Genomic DNA, 26,454 nt, shown 5'->3' with positions numbered 1-26,454 from the left:
CAAGGTCACTGGCTTGAGTAAGGAGTCACTTAGTCTGCTGTGGCCCCCTTAAGGCACGTATGAGAAAGCAATCACTGAACAACTAAGCTTCCACAACAAAGAATTGATGCTTCTCATCTCTCTCCCTTCCTGTCTGTCTGTCCCTATCTGTCCCTTTCTCTATCTGTCTGTCTCTGTCACACACAAAAAAGAGTAATTGTGTAGTAAGAACACCTTTCTAAACTAATATAAAATTAATGTTTACATATTTTTACCACTAATTACAACCCAAATTTTATTTGCCAATACTTTAATACATCAAGTTAACAAACTTAAAGATGTATAACAGAGCCATGAGCACTGAAAGCTGAAAGCACATCCACTGGGAGAAGCTCCTTGTGAGAATGAAAGCTAGCTTTTGAAGCTTTAACTAATTTCAAGAAAACTATGCTGGTTCATTTTTAAAACTTCAGTGGCTACTCCAAGTATCACATTCAAATCTGTTACTACAGGAAAGCCAGAGTGTTGTTAACATGTGTGAACCTTTAACATGATATTGGCTTGATATCCAGCCATCAGACCTCCACCTGCTGTGTTTGGAACTGATCTCCCTTCCAAGCTTCCCAAACCCTTTGAACTAAAAATGGCCCAGTTACTGCTGAAAAAGTGTAAGAATCCTTTTATCACTGAGATATAAAACAAAGCCACACAATATGCCAACTTGGGAAGGAAGAATACGCTGCAAAGCATGTTATAAATATATATATTTTAGAACTATAATAATGATCATGAAAACAATAATGACAACTATAAAAACTAATATTCATTAAAATTATTTAATCCTTATAACAAACACATTTATGGCTGAGAAGTTAAGAAACTGACCATGCTCGGGATAGTGAACACACAATACAATATACAGATGACACACTGTACATATTAAGCCTATATTAACTTTATTCATCAATGTCACCCCAATTAAAAAAAATAAAAGAAACTGACCATGATCAGTTTGTAAGTAAAAGAGACTGGGTTCGAAATCAGGTCTGACTCCAGCACCCACACTCTTAATTTATTACATTATCATTGCCTATCTTCCTTAATCCCCACTCAAAAACATTTATTGAACACCTACTATACTGCCATGCCTCTCATTTGAAACTCCAGAATATGTAAATTAAAGATTTTTTTTTTCAGGTGACAGGAGGGGAGATAAAGACACAGACTTCTGCATGTACCCCAACCAGGATTTCACCTGACAACCCCATCTCGGGTCAATGCTCAAATCAACTGAGCTGAGGCCAATGCTCAGACTAACTGAGCTGTCCTCGGGCCCAGGGGCTGACACTTGAACCAATAGAGCCACTAGCTGTGAGAGAGGAAGAGAGAGTAAAGGGAGAAGGAGAAGAGAAACATATGGTCATTTCTCATGTGTGCTCTGACCGGTGCTCAAACCTGGGACATCACCTGCCAGGCCAACACTCTATCCACTGAGCCAGCCAGCCAGGGGCAAAGATGATTATTAAAGCACCAATCTAGAGTCCCTCAACCCAAACTAAAAGTTAAAATTTTATTTTTAAAAGATTTCAAAGGTCACTCATGATTTCATTCAACAAATGCTTAAATGAGAATTTGCTCTGGGAGAAGCACCATGCTATATGCTCAACAGATAATCAAATGAATAAGACATGGTCTTTCCCTCAAGCCCCCCAAAATATATATAATTCAGTAGTAAAGAGTATTTTTACTTTTATTATAATTTAAACAAAAATACTTACAAACAAATTCTGCTATTGGCTATTGTTTCATTTAAAAATGGTAAAAGCTGCCCTGGCCGGTTGGCTCAGTGGTAGAGCGTCGGGGTTCGATTCCTGGCCAGGGCATACAGGAGAAGCGCCCATCTGCTTCTCCCCCCCCCCTTCCTCTCTGTCTCTCTCTTCCCCTCCTGCAGCCGAGGCTCCACTGGAGCAAGGATGGCCCGGGTGTTGGGGATGGCTCCTCGGCCTCTGCCCCAGGTGCTAGAGTGGCTCTGGTCACAACAGAGCGATGCCCCGGAGGGGCAGAGCATCGCCCCCTGGTGGGCGTGCCGGGTGGATCCCGGTCGGGCGCATGTGGGAGTCTGTCTATCTCTCCCCGTTTCCGGCTTCAGAAAAATACAGGAAAAAAAATGGTAAAAGCTAAAAGTCATTTTTAAATTTTATAAGGCAACAAACATTTTTTCAATGTAAAACGTGACAGAATTTGCCATTAGCTTACATTTTCGATGACAAATGTCCACTCTTTATCTTCAAATTCCTCTGCATGAGGATCCTGTAATAAAAGCAAAATTATAGTTGAAATACAATTCTTTAATCTACCAATAAAATACAGGTAGCCTTGTTTTTGGCTTTAGTAACTTTTTCAAAGGGAGAAGCAGAATAGCCTAGTCTTATAAAATTTCCATAATTTCTCTAAATTTAAAGTATTATTTTATATTGAGAAATTCCCTATTTTACTTATAAAGATGTGCATCACTTCCCAGCATTGCATAGCCTTACCACTTTCTACCTACATAAAAGTGACAGAGCGTTCTCAGTCTCTCTGCCCTCCAATCAACCTTGTACACAAATTAATTCTCCCAAACCACAGTTCTGATCATGTTAGTACCAGCTCAGATTTCTTCAATGACACCTACATCGTATGGGATAAATTTAAAACTTCTTATACTTCTTTATATGTTTACCTTTTTTTATTTACTGCAATAGCACAGTGGTGACTGATTCTAAGTTGTATTAAGGCAACTACCTTTATGAGTAAATTCACATAAACAGGATAAAAAACTGCCAAAAAGGAGTTTCTTTGGTTGTGATGGGCAGGGGGTGGTAGGAAAAGGTAAAATGAAAAGAAAGGTAGAGAACTCTGCTTGATCCTTGTTTCCCCAGCCTGGCCCTCCCCATAGGTTTATAGAGAAAGAATACTGTAAATAAAGCTTAAAGAAGCTTTTTTCCATGAGGAATTCTGGGAATAAACAGTCCTACTTTACAAGACCAAGTAATAAAGTGTGACACAATGCTGAGGAAAGAGACAGCTTACCACCCTTCCTGCCTGCTCCCCCCCTCATTTTGTGAGGAATGCAGCACCGCTGCAGTACAACTAGTGCAATTAATAATGATAACAATAATACCAACACAAAATACTTACTGAGCACTCATTCTGCCCCAGTTATTGTGCTGCTTTAATCATCACAGAAAGTTATGAAATAGTTTTAATTTCCATTTAACAGAACACAAAACTGAGACCTAAAAGATGTACTATCCCACACTGAACAACTAATAAGTATTAAAACGATTTTATGGTTCTGGGTCTGCCTTACACTTAGCTACACTGTTGGTTCAGTTTTACTATCACATCCCCAGGACCTGGAAAAGTACCGGACACATGATAGACTCTTAAGAATATTTAATGAATGAATTAATAAATATATAGCTTATAAATGAACAAAGCTTAAACAGTGACTTACATATTACACTTTAATTCTCAAAGCAGATAAAACATTTTTATATTTTATTTTTTTAATTAATTGAATTTATTGGGATGACATTGGTTCATAAACCCATACAGGTTTCAAGTGTACAACTCAATAAAACACCACCTGCACACCACATCATGCACCCTCGGCCCCAAGCAAAGTCTCTTTGAACCCCCACTCTCCCCCACTTTGCCCACCTCCACCTTGGCCCCACACTTCTTTCCCTCTGGCCATCATCACACTGTTGTCCATGTCTATGTGTTAGGTATACATGTTTGTTGGCTAGTCCTTTCACCTTCTTTAATCCAGTCCCCTCACTCCTCTCCCCTCAGACAGCTGTCAGTCTGTTTCATGTGTCCATGCTTGTTTCATCAGGTAGATGAAACATTATTTTTAAACGCAATGATGTTATTAGCCCTAAAGGAATAATTTCAATGGGACCAAGAGACACATCTGATAGGGCAAAGTCAGTAAAAATGTGTAAAAAAGCAACAGTAATGTTCATTTTAAAGACACTTCAAAATGGCATATCTACACAAATAACTATATTATTTACCAGACAAAAATATTGTAATGAAGACTGCTTTCAGCTTAAATCAATTAAGTCTTCTTTGTATTCTACTCTCTACCCTCTAGAGCAGCAATTTTCAATTGGTATGCTATAAGAATTTTTAAAAGGTGCAACACCTAACTATTTAGTTAGTGACCCTGATCTCTTTTCCCTTGTCAAATAAAATAATGATAACAACCAACATGACAATGGTCATCTGATGTGAAAAAATCAAAATTATACCTATTTTTTTTAATCGGGTTGGCAAAAAATGTTTTTTGGTGTGCCGCAGAATTTTAGTCATTAGTTTGTGTGTGCCGTGTGATGAAAAAAGGTTGAAAATTGCTATTCTAGGTTCTTTCCAACCACTGCAATAAAGAGAAAAATTGAAAATGACTTAAAGAGTCTTATTTCTTCTCAAAACCTTAAAGGTTTTTGTATTAATTTACTAGAAACAGCCATTTTCAATCTAATATAAATTTCAAAAACAAGCATGAAGGCTGAAGAAATTGATTTCTAGTTAAATCACGGAAAAATAACTGAAAATTGATAACTTCTTTAAATACATCTGATCGATGAGCACATCTCTGTGAATACTATACTTCGGACAAAAAGCGTTTAAAGTAGTCTTTCCTATTTGCAAATCAAGATTAAGTGAACTGTGCAACTTTATTAACCCTTTGAGTAGTGAGTTTTTTTCATGCTCGCTGACCCCTGGGAGTGACTTTTTTTTTTAAAAAATGAAATTAGTTTCATTACAGTTTTATTAACTTAAAATCATGTTTGATAACCAATTTATGGAAACAAGAAGAACATACATTTGCTTTTTTTTAATGTTGCCTTACACATTTTTAAAATAAAAAGTCTTGTTATCTCATGTAATTCTCACGTACCTCCAGCTCAAAGTTTAAAGAGATACATGCGTGATCGTACAACTGGACGGTAAGGAGGCATGAGGACGTACATGAACGTTCGTACTACTCAAAGGATTAAAGTACAGTAAAAAGGGGGAGGAAATTTAAAAAAGTTTACCACTTTAATATTTCAATGATGTTCAAAAAACAAGATCTAAAAATTATCATGAAAAAATGAAAAGTTGTTTTGTTTGCCTGTTTTACTTTCCACTTTTCAAATATAATTCTGGTGGGGTGGGGGAGTCAGGAAAATAAAAAAGGCTGGTTGAAAATATTCTTTAAATATTTTAAATGGGTACAAAATTAAGTGATACAGCAAACTGGGGAGGAAAGGGTGTTTGGATTTTGTTTTTTTTTTCTATAGACTAGAACACTCAAAGTCATAAAAGTTCAGTGATAAAGATATGCTGAATGTTCTCGTCAGTACTTAAAAACAACACTTAACTCCTAATCCTCCAAGAAACATATTTCAACAGCCACTTTCAACTCAGGATCACTCAGTGAAGATCCTTTCCCCAAACACATGGTTGTCCGCTATTAATCAGCTCTGTTCAACCTCATCTCCTCTAACATACTTTAAAAAAAAAAAAGTTGCCTGACCAGGTGGTGGCGCAGTGGATAGAGCGTCGGACTGGGATGCGGAGGACCCAGGTTCGAGACCCCAAGGTCTCCAGCTTGAGTGCAGGCTCATCTGGTTTGAGCAAAGCTCACCAGCTTGGACCCAAGGTCGATGGCTCGAGTAAAAGGTTACTCGGTCTGCTGAAGGCCCAGGGTCAAGGTACATATGAGAAAGCAATCAATGAACAACTAAGGTGTTGCAACAAAAAACTGATGATTGATGCTTCTCATCTCTCTCCGTTCCTGTCTGTCTGTCCCTATCTATCTCCCCCTCTCTCTCTTTCTGTTAAAAAAAAATAGTTGTATAACTATGTCCATTGATTTGTTTTATCAATATAAACAGACTAAATCAAAATACTTAAGAGATTCTTATAAGTCTTTCTCAAAAATGTAAGATATCTAGTTGTTGTAATCTATATTCATAGTCGATTTTATTACAGAATACCAGTATGATGTAGAATAAAGAACAAGGCTAAATCACTGTGGACTGGCAAGTTACCTTCTTTTCTTGTCTTAGTTGCCTTAACAGTACAACGGAAATAATCACAGAACCTTCGGGTTGCTGTGAGAATCAAATCAAATACTCCAAAAGTCTCAAGATTACTGCAGGAAAAATATGGATTAGCAGGTTTTAATAACAGGCTTTTAGGACAGTTGGCTGAAAGACAATATGATGCTTCTGGTCTTCCTAAAAAAAACCAAAAAAAAATGAGTAGCTACTGTCTCACTCCTTATTTCTCCCTAGGCAAACTAAGTATGGTGTATATATTACAAACATAATCAAATACTGTTATAATGCCATTAACAGTAATATCAAAACTTTTTGTTGTTTTTTACAGAGATAGAGCGAGAGTCAGAGAGAGGGACCAACAGACAGGAACGAAGGGAGATGAGAAGCATCAATCATCAGTTTTTCGTTGCAACACCTTAGTTGTTCATTGATTGCTTTCTCATATGTGCCTTGACCGTGGGCCTTCAGCAGACTGAGTAACCCCTTGCTCGAGCCAGCGACCTTGGGTCCAAGCTGGTGATTCGCTCAAACCAGATGAGCTCACGCTCAAGCTGGTGACCTCGGAGTCTCAAACCTGGGTCCTTCGCATCCCAGCCCAACAATCTATCCAGTGCACCACCACCTGGTCAGGCAAGAATGTTTTATAAAATACAAAAAAATGAAACAGAGCATTTAAAAGTAGTAATCCATTTATAGGTTAATACATTAACATTCATCATATTGTTTTGTTCTATTGATCTCTATGGATTCTAAATAAATTAATAAATATAATGGATCACAAAATCAAAAGCAACTCTTTTACAGAGATTTCATACTCTAAGCCATATAACACTGCTCTATTTAAATTTAAAGTCCTGAAATATTTATTGGATTTGCACAAATATTATGTTACTAAACTATGTATGCTTAATGAGATGTCTTTCCTCCTATCCTGAAAAAATAACTTCAATACAATTGGAATGACTGAAAGAAGAAATAAAGCATTCACTTTCTAATATTCAAAGAGGCTAAAAGTGATATAGTTGATCCCACCACTTTTGTTGGAGTAGGAAAGGAGAAGGCTAGGAAAATAAACATTCTAGTGCTTAATCCCCATATCTGAGAAAAATACATTATAATATTTCAAAAACTATGAAAGACTTTCAAGAAAAAAACATGAATATAAAACAGGCTGTTAGGGCCTGACCTGTGGTGGTGCAGTGGATAAAGCGTCGACCTGGAAATGCTGAGGTCGCCGGTTCGAAATCCTGAGCTTGCCTGGTCAAGGCACATATGGGAGTTGATGCTTCCAGCTCCTCCCCCCCCTTCTCTCTCTCTGTCTCTCCTCCTCCCCTCTAAAATGAATTAAAAAAAAAAAAAGCACCTCTTACCTAAGAGTGTGCCTTAAAAAAAAAAAACAACAAAAAAAAACAGGCTGTTAGGTATATGCACACCTGTTTTGGGATTTAGACTTTGAGTTTACAACTAGAATTTTGCTTTTAAGCTATAGTATTTATAAACTATTAATATCAATAAAATATTTACCAAACATCAACTTAAAACTTATCTTCTAATACTAACTTCACTAAAATATTGATCAAATGCTAATTTTAAAACATATCTTGTCATTAGTCAAGCAAAGCTAACAATATGAGGCTCAGGATTAAGAATTCCATAAATCTCAATTTTCCATAGGAAAAGCAATTTAAAGTTTCTCATGGATAGAACATAGGAAGTAGTAAAAGAAGTATTCCAAATGATCTTAATTATAACATATTCAGAAGAGCTACCAAATTATTCTGATTTTATAGACCATGAAATATCCTGATACCCTTGCACTGTTAATAAACTGCTATATCCCTAAAAATAGTGCACATTAAGGTACCAAGTTGGACCCAAATGTATAGTACAATGAATATTGAAATATTCTGTCATTTAGAATGATGATTATATAATAAATTCTTTAACTTACAAAAATGAAACTTACCTTAAAAAGTGTCACAGTGATTTCAATGTTTTCAGGAACAGGCCACACTACAACACCACGGTATGGATTTTTTATTCCAGGTTGCCAACTATGAGCCTACCAGAATAAAAATAATGGCTTCAATATTAAGTACAGGAAATGCAATGTTAATAATTTACAAAAATAAACTGACCCTACGTCGCTATCTATTAGATCTGTAGTTTACCTGAAACAAAAATAACTAGTCAAATAAAACTTTTCAAGCATTAAACCTGGGCCATGATAGTTGTATCACATGACGGCTACAGATGTCATGTATAAATACACCATCAACCTCTCTCTCACCCACAAACAGAAGATGCTGAACTTAAGTGTTTCATATATTCAAAAGCTAGTATTTGTGATTGGATATATTTAGATGTATGACACAGATCAAAAACGGGTAAAGCAAGGAATACGGAAACCATTTAACAACTAGGCAGTTAAGAAATGGTGGCTTCAGATAATTCCCTCAGGTTTCCTAATTCTGGTCCTGTAAACCAGTGGTCCCCAACCTTTTTTGGGCCACAGACCGGTTTAATGTCAGAAAATATTTTCACAGACCGGCCTTTAGGGTGGGACGGATAAATGTATCACGTGACCGAGACAAGCGTCAAGAGTGAGTCTTAGACGGATGTAACAGAGGGAATCTGGTCATTTTTTAAAAATAAAACATTGTTCAGACTTAAATATAAATAAAACAGAAATAATGTAAGTTATTTATTCTTTCTCTGCGGACTGGTATCGGTCTGCAGCCTTGGGGGTTGGGGACCACTGCTGTAAATGACATTTTTCAATCCTCAGTCTTGAATCAGGGAGTGGTAATTAGATGGCTGAACAAACAAAAATATATATAATCTCCTTAACAAACTAAAATCTTTTTTTTTCTAATAAAAGGAGATAAAAGGGTGCTAGTTCCCAAGTTGTTAGTACACTGTCATTTTCTCACCATACTATCCAGCATCTCTCTCCCCCAACTACATAAGAGCTCTGGCTTTCTGATATTCCTTCCAGAGACTATATACTGTACAACCAGGCTAAGTGAGGACAATGAAACAATATCAATTAGTCCAGCCGAGCAGCTGGCAATACCAGCTTTACAGTGTTAACGAATTACTATATATTATATCAAGCAGAAAACAGGACTAGTAAGTTTTACTGAAGAGAAGTCAGGAATGCACATAGTGGCAAACTTGAAAAAAAAAAAGGCATTCCTATTTTCAAAGGACTTCCTACAACCTCTACCTCAAATAAAATTCAAGAATCTGAAACTGGAAAAAGAATGAAAAGTCGAATACAGATAACTAAAAATAGCTATGGCATAGCTATTTATAGATATTAGATATTTGTACAATATCTAATTGTACAAATCCACAGGGACAGTAATACAGGTTCTTATGAACTTAATATAGAAAAAGTACATCGTGTTGGCAAACATCAGCACTGTAAGAATCCTGATCAGCTTTCATTCAGGGTAACTGAGAGGATTTCGCTATAAAATAATTAGGCACAAATACAGAGGTACAGCTTTTAGCTCCTCTGTATAGTAATGAAAAGCAAGTTAATCAGCTGCTAGTAGTCTAGGACAAATAATGATTGAAATATCCAGTTTGTCTTATACAATTTTTCTCACTTTTGAATCACATCAGATTCTTTGGCATCTGCCAAAGCAGACCTAGAAAATAAGGCAAAATTTCTCAATTTGGGTTAATGATTCTATAAAATGCCTTATTTATAATTATTTCATATCATACTTTACCTAAAAAGCCTGTATGGAACTAAACACAAAGTGAGCACTCACTTATTATTTCTAATTCCTACAAAATCAAAACATTTCTTTGAAATGTTGATAATTTTCAATTTATAAGACTGCATGTACCCCAAAGTTTAGAATGTCACATATAAAGTTATCTTAGTGCTGACAACATCACCACTTTAAGGCAAAGTTCTGCTACTGTAGCCTCCTCTCATGATATCACAACACATTGTAAAGGCTGTAGCATAATCACAGAGCAAGAAAGTAAAGGTAGTGATACCATCAAAAAGTTAGTGAGGACTTAAAAGCTCTGGTTTCCCTTTGGAATTTTTCTATCTCTCTGGAAGCTTAAATTTATAGTTCAATCACTGAATTTAAGGCACAAACCCCTCTGGTATAATCTTCCTGGTCTAACACAATTGCCCTGCTTCCTATTACCACCTATTATACTGAAAAATAATTTATTTAAGCATATACAATCAACTGCAACCTGATAATCTGTGTTATAAATGCCATGACTTGGGGGTGGCAAGATGGCAATGGAGTAGGCGGACGTACCAACTTCCACCTCCCAGAACCAAAGTGGATTACAACTTAATATTAAGAACCATTATCTGGAAAAACCAACTTTGGAATAAACTAAGAGAACTCTTTAACCAAGGAACACTGAAGAAGCCACACTGAGACTGATAGGAAGAGAGGAAATGCGGAGAGGGCTGCCCAGCTCCTGGGAGCAAACGGCAGCCCGGACGGACTCATATGGCGAGAAGCAAGTTTAGCGGAGAGGGGTGGGTCCTGGGCCCCAAGAACAAAGCCCCAGCCTGCAGCCCCAGACCCTAGAAGAGGCGTATGGACAGTGCTTAGCTGCGAAACAAGTCAGGATACTCTTTGTGAGAAAGAGACAGATTTCCCAGACCCAGGATTCTTCTTAAAGGGACCTCACAAAAAACCTCTCTCACAACCACTAACCCGGGACTCTGGGAGACTGGGAGAGTTGAGAGGACTGGAGTAGCAGGAAGAGAGTGTAATCTAAGAGGCACAGGTAGAAAAACTTTGAGGGACAGCCACCCTAACCCCTGGGCTGAGTCACCCCCAAATCTGAAGTAAATATTTCCACTGGAACCAGCAAAAGGGAAGCAGGACACCAGCCAAACAAGCTCTCCAGGGGCACTCAGAGCTGAGTCACTTAGAAGGAAGGAGCCATCAGGAATACAGTATTGAGTGCTATGGTCTGAGCTACAACGCCACCACCCACACTGCTGAGGGCTTGCCGGAGGGCGGGCAGCAGCTGACACAGAAGCGTGGTCCAGTAGGTGGGGGCAGGAGTGAGGCTGGCAACAGAGGCCTGGTGTGAGCTCAGTCTCCCCGGGCAAGGGCGGAAGGGGCCCACGAAAGTGGTCCAACCCAGCTGCCGGTCAGATGAGCAAGAGCGGTCCTGCCTGCAATCCCACCCACAGGGGAAAGGCAAAAGCCGGCAAACTGCAGAGACCCACTGCTCAGCTCAGGCACGCAGCCCAGCCCAGCACGCAGAGCCAGGGCGTGCAGCCAGCACGCAAGCATGGCTACGCCCACTGGAGCAAGGTGAAAGCTGGGTAACAAGTAGAGACCCGCAGCTGAGCATAGGTGCAGAGGCTTGTGGCCCCAGCGCCGTGCACAGCCTCACCCGCGGGGGCGTGGCAAAGACTGAGGCCAGCCAAGGCTTGTAGACCAGGCATGTGAACACGCACCTCCCATTGAGGAGAGGTGGAAACCGCAGTGACTATCACAGCAGGCCAGTGCTGGCAACGCCCATACCCGAATGTGCAAGGCAGAGGCAGAGGGGTTGGACGGCCTGCAGACAGACCACACCTAGGGATCACAGAGGCCACACCCATTGGACTCCAGTGGCCACAACCTTCTTATACACAAACAGAATGAGAAGGTAAAGAAATGCAACCCAAATGGATCAAGATAAATCCCCAGAAAAGGATTTGAATGAGTCAGATATGACTAAATTACTGGATACAGAGTTTAAAATAAGGATTGTTAGGATGCTCAAAGATATTAGAACAACAATAGATGGACATAATGAACACCCAAATAAAGAAATAGCAAGTATAAAAACGAACATTGAAATAATAAAAAAGAATCAATCAGAAATGACAAATACAATATCAGAAATGAAGAACACAATGGAAGGAATTAAAAGCAGGATGGATGGAAATGGCGCCGTGAGAAGCGCGTCCGACAGCTCTCCCCTAAATCACAACAAATTTATCAACTAGAAACAGAAAAATTTATCCTCGGAGCATTCCGGAGTTCCACACAAACTGAAAGCAAAAGGACTGTTATCACTTGAATCTGAGAGACGAGGGTGTGGAGGAAGCTACCGCAGCGACGCTCATTCAAGCCGCCAGGGAGTGCGCCCGCGGTGAGTCAGCCCATATACTTGGGAACCGCAAGCCGCCGCGAGCGGCCGCGAGCCCGCGAGCTGCCGTGAACCCCCGCGAACCGCCACCGCGAGCTGCCGCGAGCCCCCGCGGAACCGCCACCGTGAGCGGCAGCCACGAGCCGCCGCGCGTGCGCCCGGTCCGGTTGAGCACTGCTGACGTTCCCAGCGGCCCGCACACTGCGAGTGGGGGTCGCCGGCCACCGGTGCCCTGAGCGCCCCATTCACGCGCGTGCCTTGGGCATTCCACGCGCCCAGGGCGCCCTACTGGCCCGCACACCCAGGGGGCTCCATTATCCTGTGCCTGGTGCGGTCCAGCCGCTAGCGGCGGGGCGAGCGGGAGAGGCTTGGGAGATTCTCTCCGTGGGCGGGGCACCTCACCCAGCCATTCAAGCTATCAATCAAGCGTTGGGGGAGGGGTGCGCGCAGGCAGCCTAAAATACCTTCTGAAACACAGCTGCGACCCAATCACTGAAATTAGCTTAACCCATAAAATCTGCGCACCCTCGGTTCTAATTGATAAGATCTCTCTCAGTTCAGCGATCCAAGACAAGAGGCGTGATATTTTTTAGTGCCTCTCGCTAAAGGGGCAGGGGCAACTTCTGATTGATAGAGCCTCCATATTCAGGGATAAACGCTAACAAGAAGGACTTGGCAGATAATAAGGTCTATACTACACTAGTCGTAAGCAGAGACTAGTGCCTCTTCTTCCCTGCAAAAACAGGCTACAAAGTGTGGAAAGCCTGGGTTGAGAGGTCCAACTAAATGATAGGCACTGAACAGTCACCTTGACAACAATTGACTCCCACCCCCGCCTGATTACACTGGAGGCCCTGACTCTCAGAGCCTTTCCCAAAGCCTTGCACTGAGTGGGGATAGAGTGGGGATTTCCCAGCTCTTTGAGCCTCTTACTCCCCAGGCAGAAGCAGTTGCAGCCTTATAGCTGGATCACCAGGCTGCTAATTCAGAAAGCGGGGACTAGGAGAGAGAATCCAGGAAAGCAAACTCTCTCATCGTTGGACCCTGCAAACGCCAACAAGCCTTTACTTCCAGCAAGACTAAAGCCAATTATATGACATTGCCATAGAATCCCATCAACTGCAAATCCCTACCTAAGAGTGACACAGGGGCAGAGCCTGGGGTACAGAGTCACCGACTAGGAAGAGGGAGAGAAAAGAAAAAGGAAGAAGTTAACCTCTCAAAATCAAGAAAAACCCACAGACTTTACAACTTGATCCACTAATATTTTTTTGTTGTTGTTGTTGTTGTTGCTTGTTTCTTCTATCTTTTTGCCTTTATTTCCTCCACCTCGGTCCTTCTATTCTCAGCCCATCTTATGCTTCCCCTTTCTTGAACTACACTACCCATGAGTGTTGCATTTTATTTTTCTTCTTCATCCTCACCCTCCTTTAAGGTAATACTCCAAAACACTTAACTCGCACTCTCTCCTCTTTTGTTTTTTTTTTTGTCTTGCTTTATTTTGTTTTTTTCTCCTATTTTAATTCTTCCTTCGTTTTTCTCTTTTTCTTATTTTTTCCTTTCTATTCGTTTTTTCTTTTCTCATTTTACTTTCCTCCCATATAATCCTCAATCACGAACAAATTAGTTAATTTGGGACTCAAGGCTTTTTTTTGGTTTTATTTCTCTTTTTTGCTTTTGTTTTTATTTTTTTTCTCTCTTGTTTGTTTATTTTTGTGGCATTTTGGGTCCTCCCAACCCACGGTCTCCATTGTATTTAGTCTTCGCTCCACTTAATACAACAGATTTTTACTTATTATTTTTATTTTTTCTTCTTTATTATTCTTTTTTGGTCCTTTTTTCTGATTCCCTCTTATCCCTCTCATTATATCTCTTAGTTGACCATCACTTACAAGCAAATCATCTTATGCTTGTCTAAGATTTTCTTCCTTTTTTTTTTTTTTTTTTTTTTGCATTTAGTAGGTCCCTACTCCCTTTTTTTGCCCCTTGAACTCTTCACCCCAAATCAGGCCCTCCATTATAGGCACGATATTTCCCTGAGGAGGGGAGAGGAGGGAAAGAGAAGAGAGAAAAAAGGGGGAAATAATAAATTATTCCTGTTTTTTTTGTGGGGTGTTTTACCCTTTTTTTTTTTTTTTTTCTTTTTACTCTTTATTAATTCTAATTAGTGCTATCAATAAGACCACCCTCAGATGCCGATAAGAAAGAGGAAATCGAATATTATGGATACAAAAGAAAGAGAGGTAACACAAATAGATGTGGAAAAATCTATGGAGAAAAGACTTAACATATTGGAAGCCTTGGAGCTAAATGACAGAGAATTTAAACTAGAAATCTTAAAAATACTCAGAGATATACAAGAAAACACAGAAAGGCAATATAGGGAGATCAGAAAACAACTCCATGAACACAAAGAATATATTACCAAGGAAATTGAAACTATAAAAACAAATCAAACAGAAATGAAAAACTCAATTCACGAGCTGAAAAACGAGGTAACAAGCTTAGCTAACAGAACAGCCCAGATTGAAGATAAGATTAGTGAAATAGAAGACAAACAACTTGAGGCACAACAGAGAGAAGAAGAAAGAGACTCAAAAATAATAAAAAACGAGAAAGCCCTACAGGAATTGTCTGACTCCATCAGAAAGAATAACATAAGAATAATAGGTATATCAGAGGGAGAAGAGAAAGAAAATGGAATGGAGAATATACTCAAACAAATAATAGACGAGAACTTCCCAAGCCTGTAGAAGGAACTAAAGCCTCAAATTCAAGAAGCAAACAGAACACCAAGTTTTCTTAACCCCAACAAACCCACTCCAAGGCACATCATAATAAAGATGACACAAAACAATGACAAAGAAAAAATTCTCAAGGCAGCCAGGGAAAAGAAGAGTACAACATATAAAGGAAGGCCTATTAGATTATCATCAGATTTCTCAGCAGAAACTCTACAAGCTAGAAGAGAGTGGACCCCAATATTTAAAGCCCTGAAAGAGAGGAACTTTCAGCCAAGAATACTATACCCATCAAAGCTATCCTTCAAGTATGAAGGAGATATAAAAACATTCACAAATACAGAAAAGATGAGAGAATTTATCAACAGAAAGCCCCCACTCCAGGAAATACTAAAGGGGGTTTTCCAACCAGATTCAAAGAACAAAAGAAAACAACACCACAAGTAACAGCTCCACCAAGAACACAATAAAACCAAACTTAAACTGTGACAACAAAGGAAAAAAAGGGGGGAGAGGATGGAGATTAACAGTAGCAAAGGATGATGAAGTGCAGAAATACTTATAAGATAGGGTACTACAATGAATATGGTAGGTACCCTTTTCATTACTTAATGGTAACCACCCTTAAAAAAACCACCACAAAAACACTTGACTTTAAAAAGGTAGCAACAGAGGAAAGAAGTATGGAACACAAACAAACAAAAACAAATGATAGAAAAACAAAAGAGAAGAATCAAACTAGATACAAAACTAACAGAAAGCAATTTATAAAATGGCAGTAGGGAACCCACAAGTGTCAATAATTACACTAAATGTAAATGGATTAAACTTACCAATAAAAAGACACAGAGTAGCAGAATGGATTAAAAAAGAAAATCCAACTATATGCTGCCTACAAGAAACACATCTAAGCAACAAGGATAAAAACAAATTCAAAGTGAAAGGCTGGAAAACAATACTCCAAGCAAACAACACCCAAAAAAAAGCAGGTGTAGCAATACTCATATCTAATAATGCTGACTACAAGACAGAAAAAGTACTCAGAGACAAAAATGGTCATTTAATAATGATTAAGGGGAAGTTGAATCAAGAAGACATAACAATCCTTAATATATATGCACCAAACCAAGGAGCACCAAAATATATAAGACAGCTACTTATTGACCTTAAAACAAAAACTAACAAAAATACAATCATACTTGGAGACCTCAATACACCGCTGACGGCTCTAGATCGGTCATCCAAACAGAGAATCAATAAAGATATAGTGGCCTTAAACGAAATACTAGAACACCTGGATATGATAGACATCTACAGGACACTTCATCCCAAAGCGACAGAGTATACATTTTTCTCTAGTGTACATGGAACATTCTCAAGAATTGACCATATGTTGGGCCACAAAGACAATATCAGCAAATTTAGAAAAATTGAAATTGTACCAAGCATATTTTCTGATCATAAAGCCCTGAAACTAGAATTCAACTGCAAAAAAGAGGGGGAAAAACCCACAAAAATGTGGAAACTAAACAACTTACTTCTAAAAAATGAATGGGTCAAAGAAGAAATAAGCGCAGAAATCAAAAGATATATACAGACAAATGAAAATGAAAATACGACATATCAGAATCTCTGGGATGCAGCAAAAGCAGTAATAAGAGGAAAGTTCATATCACTTCAGGCCTATATGAACAAACAAGAGAGAGCCCAAGTAAACCACTTAACTTCACACCTCAAGGAACTAGAAAAAGAAGAACAAAGACAACCCAAAACCAGCCGAAGAAAGGAGATAATAAAAATCAGAGCAGAAATAAATGAAATAGAGAACAGAAAAACTATAGAAAAAATCAATAAAACAAGGAGCTGGTTCTTTGAAAAGATCAACAAAATTGACAAACCCTTGGCAAGACTCACCAAGGAAAAAAGACACAGGACTCAAATAAATAAAATCCAAAATGAAAGAGGAGAGATCACCACAGACATCATAGAAATACAAAGAATTATTGTAGAATACTATGAAAAATTATATGCCACCAAATACAACAACCTAGAAGAAATGGATAAATTCCTAGAACAATACAACCTTCCTAGACTGAGTCATGAAGAAGCAGAAAGCCTAAACAGACCAATCAGCAGGGAGGAAATAGAAAAAACTATTAAAAATCTCCCCAAAAATAAAAGTCCAGGCCCAGACGGTTATACTAGTGAATTCTATCAAACATTCAAAGAAGACTTGGTTCCTATTCTACTCAAAGTCTTCCAAAAAATTGAAGAAGAAGCAATACTTCCAAACACATTTTATGAGGCCAACATAACCCTCATACCAAAACCTGGCAAGGATGGCACAAAGAAAGAAAACTACAGACCAATATCTCTAATGAATACAGATGCTAAAATACTAAACAAAATACTGGCAAACCGAATACAACAACATATTAAAAAAATAATACATCATGATCAAGTGGGATTCATCCCAGAATCTCAAGGATGGTTCAACATACGCAAAACGGTTAACGTAATACACCATATCAACAAAACAAAGAACAAAAACCACATGATCTTATCAATAGATGCAGAAAAGGCTTTTGATAAAATACAACACAATTTTATGTTTAAGACTCTCAACAAAATGGGTATAGAAGGAAAATATCTCAACATGATAAAGGCCATATATGATAAACCATCAGCCAACATCCTATTAAACGGCATAAAACTGAGGACTTTCTACCTTAAATCAGGAACAAGACAGGGTTGTCCACTCTCTCCACTCTTATTCAACGTGGTGCTAGAAGTTCTGGCCAGAGCAATCAGACAAGACAAAGAAATAAAAGGCATCCATATCGGAAAAGAAGAAGTAAAGCTATCACTTTTTGCTGATGATATGATCCTATACATCGAAAACCCGAAGGACTCCACAAAAAGATTATTAGAAACAATAAACCAATACAGTAAGGTCGCAGGATACAAAATTAACATACAAAAGTCCATAGCCTTTCTATATGCCAACAATGAAATATTAGAAAACGAACTCAAAAAAATAATCCCCTTCACGATTGCAACAAAAAAAATAAAATACCTAGGAATAAACATAACAAAGAACGTAAAGGACCTATATAATGAAAATTACAAAGCATTGTTAAGGGAAATCGAAAAAGATACAATGAGATGGAAAAATATTCCTTGTTCTTGGATAGGAAGAATAAATATAATCAAAATGGCCATATTACCCAAAGCAATATACAAATTTAATGCAATTCCCATCAAAATCCCTATGAGATTTTTTAAAGAAATGGAACAAAAAATCATCAGATTTATATGGAACTATAAAAAAACCCGAATAGCCAAAACAATCCTAAGGAAAAAGAATGAAGCTGGGGGCATTACAATACCTGACTTTAAACTATATTATAGGGCCACGATAATTAAAACAGCATGGTATTGGCAGAAAAATAGACACTCAGACCAATGGAACAGAATAGAAAGCCCAGAAATAAAACCACATATATATGGTCAAATAATCTTCGATAAAGGGGCCAACAACACACAATGGAGAAAAGAAAGCCTCTTCAACAAATGGTGTTGGGAAAACTGGAAAGCCACATGCAAAAGAATGAAACTTGACTACAGCCTGTCCCCGTGTACTAAAATTAATTCAAAATGGATCAAAGACCTAAATATAAGACCTGAAACAATAAAGTACATAGAAGAAGACATAGGTACTAAAATCATGGACCTGGGTTTTAAAGAACATTTTATGAACTTGACTCCAATGGCAAGAGAAGTGAAGGCAAAGATAAATGAATGGGACTACATCAGAATTAAAAGTTTTTGCTCAGCAAGAGAAACTGATATCAAAATAAACAGACAGCCAACTATATGGGAACTGATATTTTCAAACGACAGCTCAGATAAGGGCCTAATATCCAAAATATACAAAGAACTCATAAAACTCAACAAAAAACAAACAAGCAATCCAATAAAAAAATGGGAAGAGGACATGAACAGACACTTCTCCCAGGAAGAGATACAAATGGCCAACAGATATATGAAAAGATGCTCAGCTTCATTAGTTATTAGAGAAATGCAAATCAAAACTACAATGAGATACCACCTCACCCCTGTTAGATTAGCTATTATCAACAAGACGGGTAATAGCAAATGTTGGAGAGGCTGTGGAGAAAAAGGAACCCTCATTCACTGTTGGTGGGACTGTAAAGTAGTACAACCATTATGGAGGAAAGTATGGTGGCTCCTCAAAAAACTGCAAATAGAACTACCTTATGACCCAGCAATCCCTCTACTGGGTATATACCCCAAAACCTCAGAAACATTGATACGTGAAGACACATGTAGCCCCATGTTCATTGCAGCACTGTTCACAGTGGCCAAGACATGGAAACAACCAAAAAGCCCTTCAATAGAAGACTGGATAAAGAAGATGTGGCACATATACACTATGGAATACTACTCAGCCATAAGAAATGATGACATCAGATCATTTACAGCAAAATGGTGGGATCTTGATAACATTATAAGGAGTGAAATAAGCAAATCAGAAAAAAACAAGAACTACATGATTCCATACATTGGTGGAACATAAAAATGAGACTAAGAGACATGGACAAGAGTGTGGTGGTTACCAAGGGTGGGGGGGGAGGGAGGACATGGGAAGGAGTGAGGGAGAGTTAGGGGGAGGGGCACAGAGAACTAGATAGAGGGTGACGGAGGACAATCTGACTTTGGGCGAGGGGTTTGCAACATAATTTGATGACAAAATAACCTAGACATGTTTTCTTTGAATATATGTACCCTGATTTATTAATGTCATCCCATTACCATTAATAAAAATTTATTAAAAAAAAAAAAAAAAGGCAGGATGGATGAAGCTGAGGATCGAATCAGCGAGTTAGAGGACAAGATAAACTAAGGCATGGAAGCAAGAGCAGCAAAAAGAAAAGAGACTCAAAAAGTCTGAGGAAACTCTAAGAGAGCTTTGTGAAAACATAAAGAGAAATAACATCCGCATCATAGGGGTTCCTGAAGAGAAAAGAAACAAGGGATAGAGAATTTGTTCAATCAAATCATAGCTGAAAACTTCCCTAAATTGATGCAAGGAAAAGTCACACGAGTTCCAGAAGCACAAAGAATTCCATTAAAGAAAAACCCAAAGAAATCTACACATCATAATTAAAATACCAAAGCTAAGTGATAAAGAGAAAATATTAAAAGCTGCTAGAAAAAAAAAGGCTATCACCTACGAAGGAGCCCCCATAAGGATGACATTTGACTCCTCAACAGAAACACTTGAGGCCAGAAGGGAATAGCAAGAAATATTCAAAGTAATGCAGAAAAAGAGCCTACAACCAAGACTACTTTATCCAGATAGGCTATTGTTTAAAATTGAAGGAAAAATAAAAAGCTTCCCAGACAAAAAAAAAACCTCAAGGAATTCATTACAACCAAACCAAGGCTGCAAGAAATGTTAACGAGCTTGGTGTAAACAGAGCAAAGGGGGGAAAGAACACAGCAAAAGAGGAATATAGCTTTAAAGAACAAAATGGCAATAAACAACTACATATCAATAATAACCTTAAATGTAAATGGATTAAATGATCCAATCAAAAGACATAGGGTAGTTGCGTAGATAAGAAAACAGGACCCATACATATGCGGTCTACAAAAAACACACCTCAAAACAAAAGATGCACACAGATTGAAGGTAAAAAGATGGAAAAAAATATTTCATGCAAATGGAAAGGAAAATAAAGCTGGGGTAGAAAAACTTAAGACAAAATGGACTTTAAAACAAAGACTATAGTAAGAGATAAAGAAGGTCACTTCATAATGATAAAGGGAGCAATCCAACAGGAAGATATAAAGGTTATAAATATCTATGCACCCAAATATATAAAGCAGACTTTGATGGCTATAAAGGGTGAGATCAACAGCAATACTATAATAGTAGGGGATTTCAATAACCCACTAACATCACTAGATAGATCCTCAAGAAAGAAAATTAACAAATAAACAGCAGACTTAAAGAACACACTAGATCAACATGATTTAATAGATATGTTCAGAACCTTTCACCCTATAAAACAGCAGAATATACATTCTTTTCAAGTGCTCATGGTACATTCTCTAGAATAGACCACATGTTAGGGCACAAAAGCAGTCTAAACAAATTTAAGAAGACTGAGATCATATCAAGCATTTTCTCTGATCACAATGGCATGAAACTAGAAATCAATCACAACAAAAAAAACTGAAAAATACTCAAAACACTTGGACTCTAAATAGCATGTTATTAAATAACAAATGGATTAACAATGAGATCAAAGAAGAAATAAAAAATTCCTAGAAACGAATGATAATGAGCACACAACAACTCAAAATTTATGGGACACAGCAAAAGCAGTACTGAGAGGGAAGTTCATAGCACTACAGGCATACCTTAAGAAGCTAAAAAAAAGCTCAAATAAACAACTTAACCCTGCATCTAAAAGGACTAGAAAAAGAACAGCAAGTAAAGACCAGAGGTAGTAGAAGGAAGGAAATAATAAATAACAGAGTGGAAATAAATGACATAGAGGCTAAAGAAACAATACAGAGGATCAAACAAGGAGCTGGTATTTTGAAAAGGTAAACAAGATTGATGAACCTTTAGCCAGACTCACCAAGAAAAAAAGAGAGAGGACTCATAAATAAAATTAGAAATGAGAGTGGAGAAATAACAACTGACACACAGAAATACAAAGAATTGTAAGAAAATACCATGAAGAACTGTATGCCAAAAAATTAGACAACCTAGATGAAATGGACAAATTTCTTGAAACATATAATCTTTTAAAAATCAATCTGGAAGAATCAGAAAACCTAAACAGACTGATTACAACAAATGAGATCAAAATAGTTATAAAAAAACTTCCAACACACAAAAGCCTGGGGCCAGATGGCTTCACAAGTGAATTCTACCAAATATTCAAAGAACTAACTCCTAATCTTCTCAAGCTATTTCAAAAAATTCAAGAGGAAGGAGGATTTCCAAGCTCCTTTTATGGCGAGCATTATTCTGATTCCAAAACCAGGCAAAGACAACACAAAGAAAGAAAATTATAGGCCAATGTAAGGCCAGGAGCCGTCATCGTGACCATTCACATGCAGGTTCCCATTGGATTCGGGCAGGCGATAAAGAAATGGCGGAGTCAGAGGATGGGGGGCCATCCTATTTATTGGTGTCTCACCAAGACAGGCAAACCACAAAAGAAGACAAGGGAAAAGCAGAAAACCAGCTCTTCCCATGAAGGGCAAGGGATCAGGGGAGCCCCTGCAATTGTGATAGCAGGAACTGTGTGTCTGAGCTCCTGGTCTGTCCCACTTTATAGTGTAGAAAACCAAAATCCCTTAATCCAATATACAAACAAGGAAGTCTCCGATACAAAGTCACTTATCCAAGGCATAATTGGATTTCTCATGATAGTGCACCACCCAGATCATACAATCAGTCAAGGGTGTGGGGAAAAGCTTAGTCCCAAAACCAGACCTCAGGCTACAACAACCTGGCCTGCTTATAGCCTGTCCCCCACACCCATTATAAGTCACAAGCGAGCAAACATATATATCATGTTTACAAACTTATTTGACCAACATTCCACCCCTTTTGCTCGCTTTACAATCTAAACCACAGGCATCTTCCATGATGGTCACTGTATAAAGAGTAGGATACATTGCATAAACAGAAATAGTACCAACTACAGCAATAGGATTAACAGATCAAAAACTATTGGCGAAATGAGAGAGCTGTCAGTGGCACCAAGAGAGGCAAATCCTTTCCCTCTGGCAGAATACAGGCCAGAGTTTTATCTGCAGACAGCACTGTAGCTGGCACCAGAGGCCACCCTGAGCGGGCGTACCAAACCTTATTGGCCAATACACCAGCATCTGCTGGTTCTATGTGTAGTAAAATAGGGGAACTCATTATTGGCCATAAAGAAATTACAAAGGTGCCCTTCAAAATGCTGTCCCCTTGAGCACTCAAGGGATAATACACTTCTACCTTAGGTGGCCAGGTGCTGGTTGCCCAAGGAGTTAACTGGAGGTCCACCTCTAACCCCTTTCCCCATGGTGTCAACAAGGCCACCCATCTCAGATGGGGGGCCTGTACAGTCCAGGGCCAAGTCCTTTGAAGCCGTTGTCCTTTAAGAAGGGCTGTTGGAGCAGGCAAGAGCACGTTGCCCTGCTGTCCGAAACCTGGCTTGAGTAAAATGTCCTTAGTGCGTATCTGCAACTGAATAGGGGCAGCTGTCCGATGCAGGAGGGCCTCTACTGGAGCTGGGCTTCCCCATCGAGGTCGCTCATTCAAAATCCGGAGTACTGTCCATAAGCGGCGTGTCCATCCAGTAAGAGAGCCGGTGCTCCCCTCCTGTCACAGTCCCTGCTTTAAGAGTCCATTATAACGCTCAATGATACCAGCAGCCTGGGGGTGGTAGGGAACATGGTACTTCCAGTCCACCCCCAGCTTTTGAGCCCATTGCCTCACCGTTGAACCAGTGAAGTGGGTACCATTGTCATTTTCAAGGACCAGCGGTCGCCCGTATGCAGCACTCAGGCGGTCCAGAGCCTGTATGACTGCCCTCTGGTCAGGGTTACGAGTGGGGTAAGCAGCAAGCAGCCCGGTGGCAGTATCTACACAAGTGACTGCATACTGGTACCCTTCTGACTTTGGTAAGGGTCCAATGATATCTATCTGCCATCGTGTCAGTGGGACATGACCCCTCTGGATCTGTCCAGGTGACACCAGTGGTCTCCGAGGGTGTTCCTTGGAACATACTGCACATTGCTCACAGGCTGCAAGTACCTCTGCATAGGACACAGGCAAGTTCCAAGCCTTAACCGTAGCCCACATAGTTTTCTGTCCTGCATGGAGCAGGCGCCGGTGGAGCCACTGTGCCACATCACCTGCAGGTGCAGTCTCCAACCATCGCACCCTTGCCAACGTATCTGCCTCATCATTCCCAGGATGGGCTAGAGGGGCATGCCCTGTGACATGATATACTGTCACCTGCTTCTGGTGTCCTATTTCCCATAAGTCCTGCCACATGGCCTGACCCCATAATGGACGGTGCATTACCATCCACTGGTTAATGTGCCAAGTAGCAATCCAAAGGGTCAGTCCACGATAGACAGCCCAACTGTCAGTACAGATCACCAGAGGTGAAGGTTCATTATGGGCAACTAGCCAAACAGCTCTTAATTCTGCCCATTGGCTGCTTTGGCCTGTACCCGTGTCCATCCAAATAGTCTCAGTGGCCGGATGGAAGGCGATAGCTGTCCATTTGGCAGGTTGGCCCCTGCTGGAACCATCAGTATACCAGGCATCTTCGGGGATGGGCACCCGCCCCTCCTGGTAAGGACTGACCTCAGGTTCTGCCTCCTGAGCCCCAGTTGCACCTGACTCTAAGGTCGCATAGGTGACTAGACCCAAGACCTCCTGCAGTTCTGCCCTCAATGGGCTGGTGCTAAGAGCACAGCGTTGTTGCAGATAGGCACCCCACTTGGCCAGGGTAGACATTTGGGCCATACCACTACGTGGTTTAGTTGCCCAATCTCTCACCCATCCAGCTATAGGGTATGTTGTTTTGACTGTAACTGGTGTTGTGGTTGTAATACTCTCAGTTGCCAGGAGGGCAGCATACACAGCTGCCAGCTGCTTCTCTACTAATGAGTAACGAACTTCAGCACCTTTCCACAATTGGGACCAAAATCCAATAGGTTGCCGTAGGCGCTCTGTCCGCTGCCACAAGCCCCATCCAAACCCCTCCGAGGTTACATGAACATCCAGCTCACAGGGCCTAGCAGGATCAAACACATTCAAGGCCTGTGCCACCTTGACAGCTCTCTTAGCAGCTGCAAATGAACCTTGCGCCTGCTCAGTCCAATCCCAGCGAACCCCCTTTCGAATAAGGTTGTACAAGGGGCGTAGTAACTGAGCCAAATGCGGTATAAATGCTCGCCAATACCCCAACAAACCTAAGAATTCCTGTAACTGTTTTACCATAGTGGGCACGGGGTATGTTTGAATCTTATCTATAACTGCATCAGGGATAACTTTTGTCTTACCCGACCAGACAACTCCCAAGAATTTAACAGATAACCCAGGTCCTTGTAATTTGTTCTCGTTAACTGCCCAGCCACATGCTTTCAAATGGGATAGCAGGGTAGGGACTGCTTGCTCCAATTCTGAAAGAGAATCACTAGTTAGCATAATATCATCAATATAATGGTACATGCGGACTACCTCTGGCTGTTTCCATTTAGCCAGGTCAGCAGCCACCAGCCCATGGCACAAGGTGGGGCTATGCAAATAGCCCTGGGGTAACACTGTAAAGGTCCATTGTCTCCCTTCCCAACTGAAGGCAAATTGGTCTTGACTCTCTGCAGCTATATCAATAGAGAAAAAAGCATTGGCCAAGTCTGCCACAAAGTGGTATGTCCCCAACTCATGGCTTAGCCGATCCATCATGTTAGCTATCGAGGGAACAGCAGCGTGCAAAGGGGGAACAACTTTATTAAGTTCCCTGTAATCTACTGTCATTCTCCAGGTTCCATCCGCTTTGCGCACAGGCCATACTGGGGAGTTGTAAGGACTGTGTGCTGGCCGGATGATCCCCACCTTTTCTAGTTCAAGGATTGTCCCTGTGACTTCTTCATAACCACCTGGCAGGCGGTACTGCTTGGTGTTAGTCACACGCCGAGGGATGGGTAATTGCAAAGGGGAATGTGATGCATGTCCCCGCAATACTGCCTTCACAACCCTGATCCGCAGCCGGAACTCCCCAGCTGTAGTTTCCAACCACAGTCCTTGCAAGACATCTACCCCCAAAATATATTCAGGAATAGGAGATACATACACCTTATATGGCTTAGGAGGCAGTCTCCCTATCCCCAATGGAATAGTTATTGGCTTCACTTGAACAGTTTGGTCCCCATAACCGTCAATGGCCACTGGGGTCCCAGCAAACCGCTCTGGGTTTCCATAGAGAAGGGAACATTCTGCACCTGTATCCACCAAGGCCAACACCTGTTGTACGTTGGAAGGGGACCAGTGGATAGCCAGTTCCACATGTGGCCTCCGGTCCCCGCCCATCCCTGTTAGACGGGTCCCTTGGCCTTTTTCCTATTCAAACTGGTACAATGGGTCTTGGGAGTTCCCCTCTCCCTCGGCTGTCTCTATCATATAATCTTGTAACCGAGCTGTGCGCGCACCAAAAGTTTTATTTGTAGCTGCTGGGGCCTTTCGTCTCAGTGGCTGGAACTTCTGTTCTGGTTTAAGCTGCCGCCAAAGCTCCAAAAGAATTTTATTAGACTGGCCATCCAATTTCCCCTTATCTGCTCCAGCCGCAATCAAGTCTACCCACATCTGCGTTCGGGTAACCTTTACAGGCCCGTTTCCATTGTTAGTTGGGGGGGAAACATAGGCAGCAGCC

General features: G+C 40.1%; 1 protein-coding gene across 7 annotated transcripts in view; it reads right to left on the bottom strand.

The window, feature by feature from the left end:
- Nucleotides 1-26,454, bottom strand: part of EHBP1 (EH domain binding protein 1) — a 591,964-nt gene that overhangs the window by 306,558 nt on the left and 258,952 nt on the right. For all 7 annotated transcript variants that reach the window (XM_066267218.1, XM_066267219.1, XM_066267217.1 and 4 more), the window contains 2 exons: nucleotides 8,047-8,142; nucleotides 2,236-2,289 (listed from right to left, as the gene is read on the bottom strand). In XM_066267218.1, the coding sequence (XP_066123315.1) occupies nucleotides 2,236-2,289; nucleotides 8,047-8,142 (150 nt within the window). The remainder of the gene's footprint in view (nucleotides 1-2,235; nucleotides 2,290-8,046; nucleotides 8,143-26,454) is intronic.

The sequence above is a fragment of the Saccopteryx bilineata genome, chromosome 3 (genome assembly GCF_036850765.1).
Source record: "Saccopteryx bilineata isolate mSacBil1 chromosome 3, mSacBil1_pri_phased_curated, whole genome shotgun sequence".
Lineage (NCBI taxonomy): Eukaryota > Metazoa > Chordata > Mammalia > Chiroptera > Emballonuridae > Saccopteryx > Saccopteryx bilineata.
The sequence above is the reverse complement of the archived record's forward strand: the minus strand, read 5'-3'. Positions and strand labels throughout refer to the sequence as shown.